At 34.9% G+C, this 17,150-nt stretch overlaps 1 protein-coding gene across 2 annotated transcripts in view; it reads right to left on the bottom strand.

The window, feature by feature from the left end:
• Nucleotides 1-17,150, bottom strand: part of PHF14 (PHD finger protein 14) — a 163,086-nt gene that overhangs the window by 109,782 nt on the left and 36,154 nt on the right. For both annotated transcript variants that reach the window (XM_061344711.1, XM_061344710.1), the window contains exons 9-14: nucleotides 13,587-13,857; nucleotides 12,725-12,831; nucleotides 11,178-11,273; nucleotides 9,538-9,633; nucleotides 7,949-8,088; nucleotides 205-373 (exon numbers count right to left, since the gene is read on the bottom strand). In XM_061344711.1, the coding sequence (XP_061200695.1) occupies nucleotides 205-373; nucleotides 7,949-8,088; nucleotides 9,538-9,633; nucleotides 11,178-11,273; nucleotides 12,725-12,831; nucleotides 13,587-13,857 (879 nt within the window). The remainder of the gene's footprint in view (nucleotides 1-204; nucleotides 374-7,948; nucleotides 8,089-9,537; nucleotides 9,634-11,177; nucleotides 11,274-12,724; nucleotides 12,832-13,586; nucleotides 13,858-17,150) is intronic.

Below are 17,150 nucleotides of genomic sequence, written 5' to 3'. Positions count from 1 at the left end.
GTGACCCAGGTTAAAAGAACGGAAAAGCTTCAGTTCAGTACCACATTTCCCAGCTTTTTACTTTAGCAAAACTATACACTTAACACAAGTAATAAATCATTAAACAAATAAAAGGGAATTAAAAAAAGTCTTAAATCATAAGTCATCTTAAGACAACATTGTTATGAATATGTGCTGCATCAAAACAACTCAACCATCATTTACCGTGTTTCTGATTGGAATTTTCTTCGGTTCTGGTGGCACATCCTGAGGAACAAATTTCACTGGTTCCTTAATCTGCCTCCTTGATCTTTTGGTCCCATCTGGTAAAGTTTCCATGGCGATATCTGCCTCCATGTCACTGCTACCTGCCTGGTCACACTCTGAGCACTGCCTGCAAAGTCAAAGATTTTCTATTTAAAACTGAAGTCACAAAAGCAGAAAAAGAAACATATTGAAGTGTTTTGGTTTAAAATAAATTCAAAAGTCAAGAATCCCAATAGACACCTAAAGACGTCGCTCAAATATATTCATTACTGTAACTGCTGCTGCAATTTAATCTTGACCATTACACAGTCCTGAACTCATTCTGATGGGTGCAGTCTAGTGCTAGTGATTTAGAAGACGTGTCTGTTAAAAAAACCATTTCATTATATATTTTCTAAGGGAGTGGGGTTTAAATCTAAAAAAAAAAAAAAAAAAAAGAAGTGGCAAAGATATAGAAGCTAGAGACAGCTATTAGCAGACTTTGAACACTGAACTGAAGAAAAGGCCCACTGAGTTTCTGAAAAAGTACAAAATCACAATCAGAACTTCAAAAGTGAATGGATACTAAAAACAAGCTCCATGACAGAACTACCAAGATGAGAATTCATCAACTTTTGTCCTTATTTTGCAGGAAAAAGAAAAAAAAAATCATATGCAAAGTCATAGATGTGAATGTTAAATAAAAATGCAGATGGTAACTAAAATATGTTAATAAAAACTTTAGCAATTATATCCACTAAGAACTGCCGATTTTTTAATTCCTTCTCACATTACACTTCCAATTCAAAAAAGTATGAAATCAACATTGTGTTCTGCTATTAACTGCATTAACAGGAATACACATACTAAAATAACACAATATGAACTCCATCAACTTTCTGCTTTGTAATTCTTTCAAAGTAATACAAGCAGTATAATCTCAGATCTACCCTGACTGTACCAGAAGACAACAGCAGTCATTATAGTCACCCAGACAAAGAACAGTAGCTACCAAGCAAAAATAGAGAATATGGGACCAATCTAAACTTGGATTGGGTAATTTACCAGTGTAAACATGGTTAACTCAACACTTTTCCCCTTCAGTTTTTCCGTATGCAAAATTAAGGTAATTGTGGCTACATTATAATGTCATGAAGATTAATCACTTATCTCTAAAGCACTTGACATCACAGGACAGAGGACACATGCTATGCTAATACTATTTGCTGGTCCAGAAAAACAGAAGCACTTTGCACAAAAGATAACAGTGTCTCCCCTCCCTCATGTAAGTATGGAGACTTTAATAGTAGTCAAAACACAAGGAAGTCAGTTCATGCAGTTTTTTGTACTCTGCAAACAGTCTCTGGCCAGCATACAAGTGTGTAATACTCTATTCTTCCCCCTCTTTACAAATCTCCGTTGGCTGCAGCTACAGTACCTGTAAACATTTCTAGGCCTCTTCAGGACACCGGCATGGAAAAAATCAATAGAAAAATACAAGATATAATCACAATTACAAAATGCTACTTCTTATATGTTTACATAAATTTGTGTGCATCTACACAAAGTAACTTCATCTGCATATATACACACAAAGTACTTCAGTAAATAAACAAAAGTACACAGACCAAACTACAATTATTGTAGTAATAGAAGAGAAAGGTTCTTGAATGATGTAGCAGGAGAGAGAAGCTTTAGATTAAATAATTCATATTCTTTGGCTCTATGCTATTTGAAAAGGAAATATATTGTTTTGTCTGATACCTAAGTTCAGACAGTTGTACAGAAAATTACTATGCAAACATGTGAAGTACCTGAGTTTCGTTAAGACCCTATTTAAACATAAAATTATGTATTTTAACTTTGATGTTAGCGAAGATGACAGAAACATCTCTGCGTACTGCATGCAAGTTCCTGAAATATCATTGTTATGACTGAGCTTGCTCTGAAACAGGTGGTGCGAATGTCTCAGAAATCAAAATTAGAAAAAAGCTAGAGCTACAAGAAGAGAGCTCCAAAATCATAGTACGGGGGAGGGGAGGGACAGGTTATGAATCACAGAACAGAACTTCACATATACACTGAAGGTGACGGGAAAAAAGCAAAGTTATAAACATGAACTTAGAAGCAACCTCCTGATTTATTGGAATAGCCTCTACTATTACAGGCAACCACATCTTATCAACCCTATTACAAAGCAGTCAAGCTTCAACCATAAAGTGCTTTGGCTGTTAGCTCCCATAGGGCCCACAGAAAAGCTATTACAGACACACATGCCTCTGACTTGGAAACAATCTCCTAACTTTCAGCTCTTATTATGGTTTATTTCAACATGGTTCTTGATTTTAAAGAACTCTTTTCCCATTCCGCTGTTTAATCCTAATATATTCATAGAAAGCAGTCATATGACTCCCCTTCCTTTTGGCTATGCTTAAGTCATGCTCATTTAATTTCACCTCTTCAAGGACAATCAGCGAATAGAGAACCTATGACAACAGGTCACCTTTCCAACTACTCCAACAGTCTTCTACTGCCTCTAAATTAGCAAGTACTGCCATTCAGCACATGCAAAATAGTGCCAAAGATTCAACTTCTGTACAAAGGTTTTGTTTTGCTTTTAGTCTGGATTTGACTAATATAGATTTAGAGAAAAACAGCTATAGGCACCGATATGCCTACTGCTAAAATGTGCCTATTACTAAAAATTACTGGAAATGCTTGATCCATCAAAAAATCTCAGTCATTATTTGAAACCTTTTAATCATACAGAAAGTCTTTGATAAAGCACCAACTACCTACAGAAGAAAAGCAGCTGCACGGTTTTGTTGTGTTTTCAATCTGACTTGATACACAAATCAATGGTATCAGATACCTTCCCATCTCACAAAGCAAATGGATGTTTTCAACTCACTAGGAAATGACAAGAATAGCAAGTGACAAGGAACATACATTATTGATTTTCAAAAATTATTAATGGTCCAGGCTAACACTGAAACTGTTTTTTTGTAACTGCACAATGCAAATGTTTCTGTGCTGCCTGGTGGTGAATAAATTTTTGAGCATAGGCAGCTTCAAAATATGTGTGACTCTACAATGGTGCCATAGAAAGCACTCAAGGACCAAACTTCTTTCTGTTTATGAAGTTCTAGAAACTAACAGATTGATGCCTGGAATTTTACAGTGTGAAAATGTGAGTATCTACAACCCTGAGAAAACAAGGATGGAGGGACAGTTGGGAGATGGGGTGCTTTTTAGTAGAGTGAAACAAAAACTGTAGAGACAAAACCCTGTTACTTCCCCCAAAATTTAGTTAAAATGGTAACATTATGATGTTTCCTTATACTGCAGGTTTACACATAAAAAAAATATAAATCTGAATGTACTTTAACTGATGGGCCTGGCACATGGAAATTTGTGACACGATAATGAGAAAAGCAGAGGAAACACTGAACACCATTTCTTTATAAATGAAAGGTCACCAACTTGAAAAACTCACAAACAGGGCACAAAGCCAACAACATACTGGTAAACTTAATACAAATCTGTTTTCATATTTGAAATTTTAATAACAAAGCAAACAACATCCTTGCTATATGAGAAAACCAGATAAAATCATATGAAAATATTTTATTGAAAAGTTAACACTACCAAAATTAGGAAGAATTGAGCTTTTACTCCAATATCACTTTACAGATGAATTAGACTGCCTTAGCTGTGTTATGCTGCATAGTTTCAGAATGCCTTATGTGATGAAAATACAAAGGACGCAGGCTGAACAAGAAAGTCATTCTTATAAACACAACTGAGCATTAGGCCGGAAGAAGATTTAGAAGAAACCAGCACCTTGTGCACACTGCTTACTGTCAAAGGAGCCAATTTAAGTCTTCTGTGCTAAGTGAACACCACTATAGTGCTTCCAGAAAACAGTCCTGCCCTCAGTATATAAAAAACAAAAACTGTATTAGAATTTTAGTTGGTTTTAATTAGGAGGCAACAGATCTCAGACATCCTCTGTGATAAATCACTTCTTCCACTGTTTACAAAGAAATAAAGCACTCTGAACTTCAGAAACATGGATTGTAGTTTTCAGATGACACCTATGCTCCAGAATTTGCATAAATCACACATGTCAAATGATGTACTGGAAGTGGAAAAAGGAAGACTGCTCTTATTCTGGAGATAAAAGACTGTATATGAACCAAAAATGGTTCATCCAAGAGCTTCAAAGAGCATTTTTGAGACAGTTAAGGTATGGAAAATCTGGTGTTTGCAACAGCCTAATCAAGACAAGTGACAAACACATAAAAAGTAATGTTATACACAACATTAAACTGCAATCACACATGTATAAAAATTAATAACTTTGTATCATCATTCAGTGAATTCGGATGCAAAAACAATCAAGATGTGCTGGATCAATACTTGAATGAATAGGGTCAGGAATATGAATGAATGTCCAGATACTGACATGTATCTTGTGTTCACGGGTCTACTGGTCAGGAACTCCACAACTCAGTCTGTACTGTGGCCAATACCCCCTACCACAAAGTTACCACTAAAATAACCTAGTCTGCCAGAACAAAATTAAAACCCACCAAGCCTGCTTTGATCACTAATCCTTGTTTGGTTCATCCCCACCTCCAGCATTTTTTATGTTACTCGCAATCATCATTGTTTTTCACCAACCTCATTTCAATAGAAAGAGCTAGTCTGTGTTGCATTTCCTTACTGAAAATGTTGATACTTTATAACCAGATTTTGATTCATTGTATTGTCTGGCAACACTTGTGCATTGTTTACATTACATATCTGTTCAGATCGTTCTCTACCAGGAAAGTACAGTTCCCAGTCCATCTAGAATAGGCAGGAGTGTAAGAGTACACAGCTGTCAGAGAAAATAACAAGACTTAATTTTATGATAATGTGAATCAAAAGAATATTCTAGTGTGTAATCAACAGGTTTTCTAAGAAATGAAAAATTTCCAAATTTTTAAATAGAAGCATGCCACAGCATTTTATGATTAGAGTTGCTGGTCTACTTTGAAGGCACCACATCAAAACAGACAGAAATTAATGCTTTCATGTTTTATTATGTAAAATAGTTGTTATGCTCTTCCTCTCAAAATAAATCCATCTGAAATGAGGACAGGCTTTGAACTTCATATGTTACAAAAAATTTCTTTTTAAAATATTCCATATATATAAATGTTACCTTGGAGAAAACTGTCAGGTCCCTGAACAGGGAAAATTCTTAGTATTAAATGCTTGAAACCCATTTCTAATAAGCTGTGAGACACTGGTACTCACTAGGTCTAAACTCTTACTATGATTTCATTACCTCCTTTGCATGTTTAGAAACATTCAGATAACTAATTATTATTTGTGCTTTAACAAATTAGGTTTTAACTATAAAAAAAGATATCTTTTATTTTTCCCTTACCATTACATGAAATAGTGGATTTAGTTAAACAATTTCAAAATCCTTTCCTGTATACTGTAAATTACATTTCTATTAAATGCTGAGTATGAAATGGACAGAGTAAATAATCAATAAGGTTATGTAGCATCACACATATAAGCTGCAGCATTTGACATGCTCAAACACAGTATAAAATATGAAGCCTATGAAATAAATTCATGTTGCCTAATGTTTAACTGAACTACCTTATGTTTAAACAAATATGTATTGATCAAGTATATGACTCTAACCATCAAAATTTTTGCAAAGGTTCAAGTTAGCAACTGTGAGTAAACGATTATCAGTGATAATGAAACAGAAAGTAACAAAGTAACAAACATTTAGTTTTAACTGCTTCCTGCATACTATTTTAAAAGACGACTAAAGGCAAAACTTTTACCCACTGTATTCAAGGTCTTTCAACCTGCCTAACGTTTCATGGAATTTCCTGCTATACCCATTTTCGCACTTTATCTTTTTGCGTAAGTTCACATGATATCCTATACAAATACCTGAAAAGTACACAGGCACCATATTAAAAAAAAAAACCACCTGCACTTTTCTTCATAGCTTAATCAAAAGATTAAAATTTTATTCAAAACAGCGGGGGGGGGAGGGGAAACCTGCTGAAATCAAACACAGATTAAGGGTCCATTCTATATGCTCTCTACTGATCCTGAAAAGAATGTATAAGGGCATGTTCAATGATGAAAAGAATGCAATCAATACAGCTCAATTTGACTGCTATAATCTCACTTTTCAGAATATGCTTCAGCTAATTAAAAGTAAAAGCTAAGTTTGTCATCTGAGGTATAACTGAAGCATGAAATTCATAACAAAGATAACTTACAGCTTTGAAATGAAAGAGTTTTGCTACCTAACCTGACCTATTCTGGCTTTAACACCTACTGAGAATTGTGGTCTTACATCTTTTGGACTGACAGCTTTTTGTGAACCTTTTCAACGTGCTTAAAAGGCAGAACAAAAAAAAAATAAATGGAAAAAGGAAAAAAAAAAAATCAAGAACCTCCTGGCAAACTCAGAAGCTCCAAAAAAAGGTTACAAAAAAAAGTCTCCATGTAACAAATTTAACCAAAGAGCTCAGAATGCCCTTTAAATAATGAAAAGCCCAAAATCACAGACCGCAGTAAGTCATTAAAGGAAAATTAAATTCAGAAAAGTATTAGTGATGGTGATCTCTACTGAGATTTCCTTTATAATTTAAAATTTATTTGGATAAATCCAGCTTTTGTTATGCTAAAATATAATAAAATGATAGACCTCCCATTTCATGTACCTGCCATCTTGCCCTGCTCACAATCAGTAAAACTACACAGAAAAATGACTTAAGTAAATGTTTTATGGAAGTTTAAAATAAAATATAAAAAAAACTTACAAAAAAAATATAAAAGTTTTCCTGATGAAAAAGGTTTTACTGCATCTTAGAATTAATTCTTATACCATTCTGATTTGCTACATGAATGTTCAGACAAGATGATGGTGATTCCTAGAGATGCTGTACATGAACTTCTTGCCAGACAAAAACTGCTTCTAAATAACTGCTTTCAGAGCAGTTTAGAAACATAAAGAATGATCACACAATATAGCAGCACACTAGTTTTATTGCAGTTTGGAAATCTGCACCTCTACCATGTTACCAGTTCTCTATTGTACTACTTAGCTTATGTTCTGCTCCACTGGCACAAAATAAAATTTTTAACTCATGGAAATGTAACTGCAGCAAGGACAGTTATATTATATGCTACTGGCATTGCAGATTTGAGTCATAAGACAGAAGTAAACCCAACTGATTCTCCATATTGTAATAAACTGATCTACTACTTACAAGTGGTATTTTTAAGTATTTACAGGTATTATCTCAAAGATCTGAACAGAGAATTGCATATCTGCACCCTAAGATAAACGGAAGACCAAGTCTTTTATTTCCTGAAAGCAGCCTATAGTTTCCTACCACTACTATATAGCAGCATTAATAGCCACAATTGACCTCAAAACCTAAGAAAAATAAAGCTAAAATCCGTTTCTCCACAGTGGCTAGTAATGAGAAAATCTCTACAACTTCTATTTTTTTTACCTTGAAATATGACTGCTAATAACCTGAAAATAAAATGACTCAGTTCAAACTGCATTATAGCAATGTCTATATATATAAATAGACTTGCAAATAGGAATTGCAAATATATTCACATTTATGTCCTACTTTAAGTACAGAGATAACAAAACTATCATCAACTGCATTCTTACCAGTAACTGTTCTTGGTCTTCCTTGGCATCCTTGTAAGAGGTGGATCCAGGCAACCAAGATGATAATGGAGTTTACAAGTATCACACAGCAGCAGTAGGTGTTGATCATGATTCTTCTTGCAAATTCCACAACTTTTAATGTAGGTAACAGAAAAGCATAATAATTACATTTGATATCATAAAGTATAAACAATACATCACAGCACATTCCCCAGTTTAAATACAAACGTGGCAACTTCAATTTTCATGCACCAATTAAGTGCATAATTACTTTTTAAGAAGCTTCTACCTATGTACAGGAAAGCATAAAAAGCACCTAATATAGTTAATTTATCAAGAAAATGACTTTCAATCTGATTTTTTGATGACTTCTAACCAGAAAGTAATCACATAATACTTCAACAAAATGTACTAAATGGCAAAGGGAAAAAATACTACCTGTGCCATCCAAATGGCAAATTATGGTGCTAATACCAGTCTTAGCAATCATATGCTTATTTTATGCAAGCACCCTGAAATAGGCCTGTGCTGCTATTATGCTGGGCAACATATCAACTCATGAGAAATAACATTTCCTTTTTATTATCATTATGATTATTTTACTGGCTTTGAAATTTTAGTTATTTTCAAAAGATCAGGTGTTCATTGATTCCATTATAAAATGGGAGGAGCTAAATGACTGGATTTGAACAAAACAGAACTAGTAAAGCATGACTCCTCTAATTTGTTTATGTATACATCTAAATTGCCAAATCCTCAGCCCATTGCCATATTCTCAGGATTTCCACCTCTCATAGCACTAGAACTAATTTTTCCTCAGGTAACCCATTTTCTTTATTTAGCCTGCTAGCTGGGCAAGATACTGCCCGCTGTATCTGTGGGTGAACGTCTGACTGCTGACCTCTAGATAAGCAACAGACTATGACACTTCTCAACTGGTGGCAAGAGAAGATCCAAGATGACATGCATCCTTTGCACAGTTATACTCTGGGATCCTAGCATATGTTCCACTGTCAGGCTTACTTAAAACGCAGTCAGTAGCTTCACAACTTATAGGAGAGGAGAAAAGGGGGAACAATTACAGAATAAGTGAATACATTTTATTTTCATGGGAAATACTAGAAATACAAGTAGGGAAATTTAAACCATAAGATATCTCAAACTATGTCCCAACCCAGGAGTAAAAAGTAAAACTACTAATATGCCAAGTGTTTTATGCACCCAGCCGCTGTGACTAAATCACAAGAGCACTGTCTGCAAAATCAACACAGATGATTGCATTCAAAAGACAAGATGACCAATTATAAGTTTTCACAACAACAGAAACAAAGGACCCAGCTGTAAAGTTACCTTTGTTCTTAAAGTGCTGCTGTTGTATTAGAAAAAAAACACAGCTCTTACTGATGTGTGCTAAGGCAAAGAACTGACTACTCTTCAACTTAGCCTTCAGAAATAAGTAAAGCATATAGACCACTAATGCATTCTGTTAATCTAAACTGAAGCAAACAATTTTCTCAGCACTTTTGTGAAACTATGACTTACTAGATATTGTACCTATTCTGTCAAGACTTTGTTACTTGCCTATAAAGTACGGCTGGAAGTGCAGATGTCTTTTGTGTTCCTCCTTCCTTTTTACTTGGTTTCCTTTCCTTAGGAGCTCGTAAAATTGCTGGTATGTTCAGTTTCTGTTGGATTTGAACAAATGCAGTACACATGAGTCCTGAGACTTTTAAAAGAATACAATCTCAGTTCACGAAGAACAAGAATCAAATTATGAGTAGGAAATTGCTTAGCTAGCTGTTTTACAGACAAGAGGAACTACAGATGTTTACTTTAGTATGATTTTGAAATATAAAGCAATATACTTATTTTCTCAATTCAACAAATAAAACCCACATTGAAATACTAGCTTTTAAATTTTTAATTCAAGATTGAAATAGACTGATGGACAAGGATGCATTTTACTGGGAAGCTGAAACAAGCAAAGGCAAATTCATTAAATGACAGAAGAATACTGAGGCAGTTTATTTTCCCCAACATCATTGCTACCCTGGTGCTCGATAGGTTAATGAGAAAAATTATCTTATTGGACCAAGCCCTCCACAAAGCAGACTAGATTCTCTTTGGGTTTCTACTAATCTGCAGTATACCAGCTTCTCAGACAGCAGCCATCTATCAAAGTCATTTCTCAGCAGCCCCGTGGGTCTGCATCTGTTCAACCAACTGGAAAAAAAATGTCATGCAAGCTGTGTAAATGAATCCTATTCAACTAACTTTTTTTTTTTTTTTTTAATTTAGTAACATTTGCAGCAGGATATATTTCTGAATACTTTCTCAAAGCCATCTTAAAAAGGAGGGAAAAAACAATCTTGACTCAAGAGTGATATGTTATCTGAGAATCCTTCTTCACAAGTAGAAAAGCCAGGAGCGTGAACAGAACTAGAATAAGCTAGCATACCTTAAGAACTATGACTGCATAAAGAAAGGCTAAGCTTCATTTTCTCAACAGAAGCACAAATTAGGCAGTACCAAAGGACATGACAAAACTGTGACCTAAGTGTATATCTGCATTTCCACAATGAAAAGTTTCTTCAATCTTCTTTAAAATCCTAATTAAAAATAATTTTAATATCTGATATCTAAAATGTCCACTTAATAATTTTGACATAAAGCATATCAAAATACTGCAAGAATCTATACTTTTTTTCCCCACATCAATAAGAACAAAGATAACTGCTGACAACAGGAAGTAATCCACATTGTCCCCTGGATATTTATATTCATCATAAAAATATTCTGCTCTATTCATCGAAAAACCACCACACACACACTAAATTTTTAAAGATCTTTCTCTTATAAAAGCCATAAAAAGTTATATCATTTGAAGCCTACAATAACTAAAGACAATGTACAGACAAAAATGGTAGGTTTAACTTATGCTTCACATCACGGTTCATCACAAATGACAGGTCAATCAGTTATACCAAATGAAAGAATTCTGCAAACAAGATCGCTTTTACAACAACAAAATTAAGCTACAGGTCCCCAGTAGGTGGTTTGCAGAAGTCCAGATATTTCAATCAGGAAACATCATCCCCAAAGTAAAGCCTGATCAAATCAATTTATTTGGCCATAGATGTGACAGACAGAAACAAAAAGAGCTATTCTTAGAAAACCAGGTCTGTGTATGAACTATAAAGAGGGGTGAAAAAAAATCCCAAACACCAACCTGTCCAACAATTCTACCCAGCAGAGCCCAAATGCCTTGCCCTTCATTTCGCAGTTTTCCATTCATATTTTGTAGCTCTTCCAAGGATTCACACAGCTGAAAAATTAAAGGAAAAAATATCAACAGGAATGAAAAACCTTTAGGAGTTATTTAATAAAATTTATTCAACCTCTTATCTATCTAGGGTGCATTACTTTATTGTGGGATTAAAAAAACAATGGAACTCATTTCTGCATAGCTGAGACCAGCACAATCTTTCAGCAATTTAAAAGAACTAAGATGAAAACCTGGACAGACACCTGTTTTGTAAAGATCTGGAGCGTTTCAGCATGAAAATAAGGTTTCATAAAGTCACTTAGATAGCAAACGTAAAATACAGCAACATCTTGTATGTGCTGTCCATATTACTTGAGCAGCAAGATGGTAATGAGCAACCATATAACTGAATTCCAGCTCTATATATATATATATACCAAAGAACACTCACTCTCAACAGAAAGATATAATTTATAAAAGGATTCAAGCAGAAAAAAAAAAGAGTTGTTTTTTTACTTCTGGAAGCAACTTTTAGTTACCATGCAGCATATACAACCTGTTAAGTTAGCTAAAAGCCTCATGCATGATCTCCTTTCCCTTTATCACCTTTGGGCAGTTCACAAAGGCCCGCTGCTTCATCTCAGTGTATTCTCACTTAAAACACACACTCAACAGTTTAACAATTAACAGCAATACTATTTTTTGTCATCACTAACCATCACTTGGTAGGTTGCTGAATTGAGCAAGAACAGCAGCATGTCATCTGTCAGATACAGTATTTCTATGTTCTATTTCAAAATATTCAAAGATTAAAATAAACAGATAACCATTTAGTAAAAAATCAATAAAAACACAAAATGCTTTTTTAACCATTATGATAAGTTAATAAAAAATATATTAGCAACATTTCGTGGGAGCAAAGCCTATACTTAAACAAAACATGTAGAGGACATGATGGTTGTGTGAATTATTTCAGCCTGAAAAAATATCCAAGTCATTAAATATAGCATGAGTTGGAGTTGACATAAATAAATAAATAGCACTCTTGACAATCCTAGATTCCCACTTATCAAGTAGGATTCCAAGCAGAGAACCAAGCAGGTTCAAAAATAACCTAGAACTACACACAAGCAAAACAAATCAAAGTCTGTTGTCTCAAAAGTCACAAATGAAATCTATACAAAGACCGAAAACAAGAAGTGCCTTAAGATACAGTTCACTCATAAGAGAGATCTGTCTGTACATGTGCAGCTTATTACTGCAGCTCTCAGTGGGGTCAGTTAAAAGAACTTTTCCCCAGCGAACATGTGACACTTTAGAAATTAATTCTACTTGTATAGGAGGTAAGGACCATAGAATAGTTTTACAAGATCATATTTTAAAGTACTACTTTTAAAGAAAGCATAGTTTGTATCTTTCTAAAGTCACTTTGTCTGGAAAGCAAAATGCAATCAAAGTTAACAACAGCAATATTAAAACAGTATAATGGTTTATAATCCCTTTTTCTTTACCTTATTATACTCCACATGAAGCTTTTCTTGCTCATTCTCTAATTTATCCTTGATATTCTTCTGTTCAGCCATATTCTCCTGGATTTGAATCATGCGCATATTTCTCTCTATTTAAAAGAAAACTGAATTATTTCCTATCCTTAGGGACTGTAGTGGTAGGACAAGGGGTAATGGGTTAAAACTTAAACAGGGGAAGTTTAGATTGGATATAAGGAGGAAATTCTTTCCTGTTAGGGTGGTGAGGCACTGGAATAGGTTGCCCAGGGAGGTTGTGAATGCTCCATCCCTGACGGTGTTCAAGGCCAGGTTGGACGAGGCCTTGGGTAATATGGTTTAGAGTGAGGTGTCCCTGCCCATGGCAGGGGGGTTGGAACTTGATGATCTTAAGGTCCTTTCCATCCCTAACTATTCTATGATTCTATGATTTTCAAGTGTTAAGCACTAAAGAAAGTGAAGCAATGAAAAACATAAAACTGTAACAACACAAAACCACAGAACTATAGCCTATAGTTACACAGAATGAGTAGAATGAACAGTCATAACATACACATTTTTGCTGCACAGTGTTATTTAAATTCTTCCAAAAGGTAACTAAGCTTCCACTCCTTTCTTAGCAAAAACAGTTCAGCCTCCTGTTTACATCTGAAAGATTCTCTTCTTTTCCTAAACGTCCTTTTTAAAAAATAACTTTGTGTAGAGATAGTAAGCAATAATATACCTAACCTAAAACAGAAGTAATAATTCATATTGACTTATTAATAACAAGGACATAGAAGGAAAAAAGCAATGAATTAGTACAGTACAAATACAGCAAAGTGATTATTCTTCTTCAGTGAGGAAAATACAAAATTGTCATTCTTACCAAGGTAATAATTCACAAAATCAGCAGTGAGAGCTGGTTGTTTATGTTTTCTTCTTCCATCAACACTGGAACTGGTATCTGAAGTATCCACTGGAAAAATGTCTGTGCTAATTCCCATTAATTCGGCTTTGCGCATAAGTTTACGTATGGCTGAAGCACTGCTAGTAAGTGGTCGTGGTAGTTTCTCCCTGGGCACCCAGGCCTGAGGCCTGGTAGTGCGGGCCAGCTCTGCCTTGGCACGATACTGTTGTAGCCTGGCATTGATGCGTGCCTGCAATAAAGAATTCCATAAATTAAAAACATAAGAGTACAATTCAAAACTGGTTTTGAATTGTAACCTTCTGGATCACATCTGCAGTTTATTTCCATTTTAAAAGCCACACAATCTAATCAATGCCATTTTCATTCCAGAACTCTATGTTTCAAGAAACAGCCACTGACAGACTTTACTTCAAAATGCATGTACAAATAAAATTGTTCTTTCAAGAGGTTTTGGAGCTAGACACAGGTCTCTTGATGAGATTTTCCCACCAAAGAAAGTAACACAAATGACTGCTGGCTTTCAGACAATCCCATCTAATAATGATAATTTGATGGGACTGTGAAAACTCACTACAGGGAAAAGCCTTGGCTGACCTATCAAAAACACATTTAGATACATTTTAAATTGGTATCTATGTGAGCAATAAAAGCTGAAGAAGGGCATTTCTGCCCTATTTGACATCCTTTTGTAGGAACTCCTTTCTCAATGCCATATCTCATTATAAATGTTAAATTTGTTGATTATAATGTGCCAAAACCACAGGCCAAACAGAAGTGAACTAGGCAAAAGCAGCTCACAATATATATTGTTGATGACATCTGTATATTTGTGACCATCTGGGAGATCCACCGCAGAAGATCAAGTTGTTACCGACAGCTGGAAAACACTGTCGTGTGGGAACTCTATGCAGTGGCAATTCTGGCAGAAAATGACATCAACATACAAGCCTTCAGAGGCAAAACTCCAGCTGACTATCAGTTAGAAGTTGTTTACTTGCCTGCAGAAAGAAGAAACTAAACTAATCTGACTGCTTGACCATATGGTATGAGATACTCCTGAGACAAACACTAAAAAGTGTGTGTATATATACATGCTATGGTTAAGCCACATTTCTGATTACAAACAGAATCGTTGAACATAATACCACAGACAGTTTGACACACGTTACCTTAGTAGGTCTTGAACGTTAACGACCAAGAAACATGGCAAATGTGGCATGCAGGCCAGCTCTGACCCCAAGGGCTTTTTTCTTTGACCCACAACAGCAAGCAACACACCAACCTACAGCCACCGTCTCATTCGCCACTGGAAGGGACAAGGATGGTTTATAGCCTCCTCAGCTAAGACACTTCTTTACTCAATACATGCTCAGTCCTGAAATCCTTGCAGTCATTTAAGTCGTCATACAGAGCCTTACTCCAGAAATAGAGGACAGATTAAAATGACTAATGTTTAAATGGAATACTGAACTCAAGTTAGTTGGATTTAAGCTATTTTCAAGTATATGCTTTACTCAAGGACATAAAGAAAGTATTTCAAGACAGAACATCTTCTAACCATCAACAGTCTTAGGTAGTTTTGTATATTATACTCTTTAGAGGGATTTACTTTCTTTTCAGGCTACATGACTTGCCATATCACTGGCTCAGTTATTCCTGCCTGGGCTACAAAGTACCAAATACTCTTTTTTTTTTTTTCTCCTTCAAAACTGTGCCTCAAAACTCCACTTTCAAAATACCACATATATTACTTGTAAAACTGCATACTTGCCTATGTTAACTCAATCTTTGCAAACCTTACTTAAACCTACAGTCTCTCCCAGAAGTGAGCTTTTGCATGTACATACATATATACACACACACTATATATGTGTAGATACATATATATTATCTAAATATATATATATGTGTGTATATAAATATGTATATATATATATATATATACACTTCTTAATGTTTTTCTCTAGATTAAGCTGTCTCAAGATTCTTATTTCTCAGACAAAATCTTTATTTACCAAAGATGGTTGAATTTATTGGTGGGGTATTAATTTCCTCATGTAGAAAACATATGGTAAGGGGTGAATTTCTACATACTTTGTGTGTACTCCCCAGTCAGACATTTTTAGTAAGTAAGTACCCCTTACAGCTCTACATTTCTAAAAAGGCACAGAAACCACTCAAAGACAATTACTTCATAAAATCCCATACATACAACTGGTCATGGAAATGGACTTATCAGACATCCAATTTGTTTCCATCCATGTAAACTCACGCACACACACAATACTAAACTTTCAGTTTCAAAATATTTAATCCAAGTTATTTAGATTAAAAAACCTGCAGTGGCTACATTTGAGGGAAAAGAGGAGGAAAGGGAGAAAATGCTGGGAACTTATCATTCTCAATCCCATATAACAAATGCCTGAAAACAGAGCTAATGAACCCTGTTGGATTCAAACTGATTTTGCACAACCAGCACTTATCATTATGCTGGGTAATATTCTTACTATTGTGATGCCTCTACTACATTGGTGCATTTCACCTAATTGAGAGGTGGTGTCTTCAGCAAAAAATTATGTAACCAGTTTTAAATCAGGGTACACAAAGCTCAATACCCCATAAAAATACTTCATTCAAAATTCTTCTACAATAGTTTGTTCATATTCATTCTCTCCTGCACAGGTCATTTTAAATTAATATTCTCTTCTGTTCAAAGATCTTTGGAGAACTAGGCAGAAAAGGTATGATTTTTTTAAATTAAAAATTTGATTATATGAAGTATTATTTTTTGATCATTACGCTACCCTTCCCCCTTCAGGGATAAAGAAAAATAAGAAAAAAGGAAACAAAACAAAACCCACCAGTTATTTCTCTCCCTTAACTGCCTTTCATTTTTTGCAGCATCTGCTGCTTCCTACAACAAATTAGTCAGGATTCATTCAGGTAGCAATCTGCTTTTCTACCCATCTATAATTTTTTTCCACAGAATGCAGCTCAGACTAAGCAGTGAAAGCAAAGTGTGCCAGAAATTCCTCAGAATCAGAAATACACACATTACAACGCATGAAAGTGCACGAACTCCACCCAGAAGGATTTAAATGTTTACAAGAGGACATTTATCAGTTGAGCTTATGCAGTAACTAACACTTTTACGTGGATCTGCCACTAGACAGAAATACAGATATTGCCTAAGATTTTCAGTTAACTTCCACTCAGCAGCATAGACTCAGTTTCTCTACCATAATAATTTTTTCTTAGGAAATCTTTACTATGAAAAAACCCAGCACAAAGAATTCTACTTAGGCCTACAAAAAAAGTCAACAAATACCTAATAAGAAAAAACTTTAGGCAAGCTAAACTCTTCTGCCAAATTCAAGATATTACTAAGGAAAAAAAGTAGATTTTTATTGAACTTGGATATAGAAATATGTGTAATTTTTGTCTGGCTGTCTTTTTGTCTCAAGAACCTTGAAGGGAACGTTAAAGAAAATCTACGAACTACAATGAAAATGTCATTACCAA

The sequence above is a fragment of the Neopsephotus bourkii genome, unplaced genomic scaffold (assembly GCF_033783945.1).
Source record: "Neopsephotus bourkii isolate Nb327-2 ecotype Australia unplaced genomic scaffold, CSIRO-AGI_Nbou_v1 NB_233, whole genome shotgun sequence".
Taxonomy (NCBI): Eukaryota; Metazoa; Chordata; class Aves; order Psittaciformes; family Psittacidae; genus Neopsephotus; species Neopsephotus bourkii.
The sequence above is the reverse complement of the archived record's forward strand: the minus strand, read 5'-3'. Positions and strand labels throughout refer to the sequence as shown.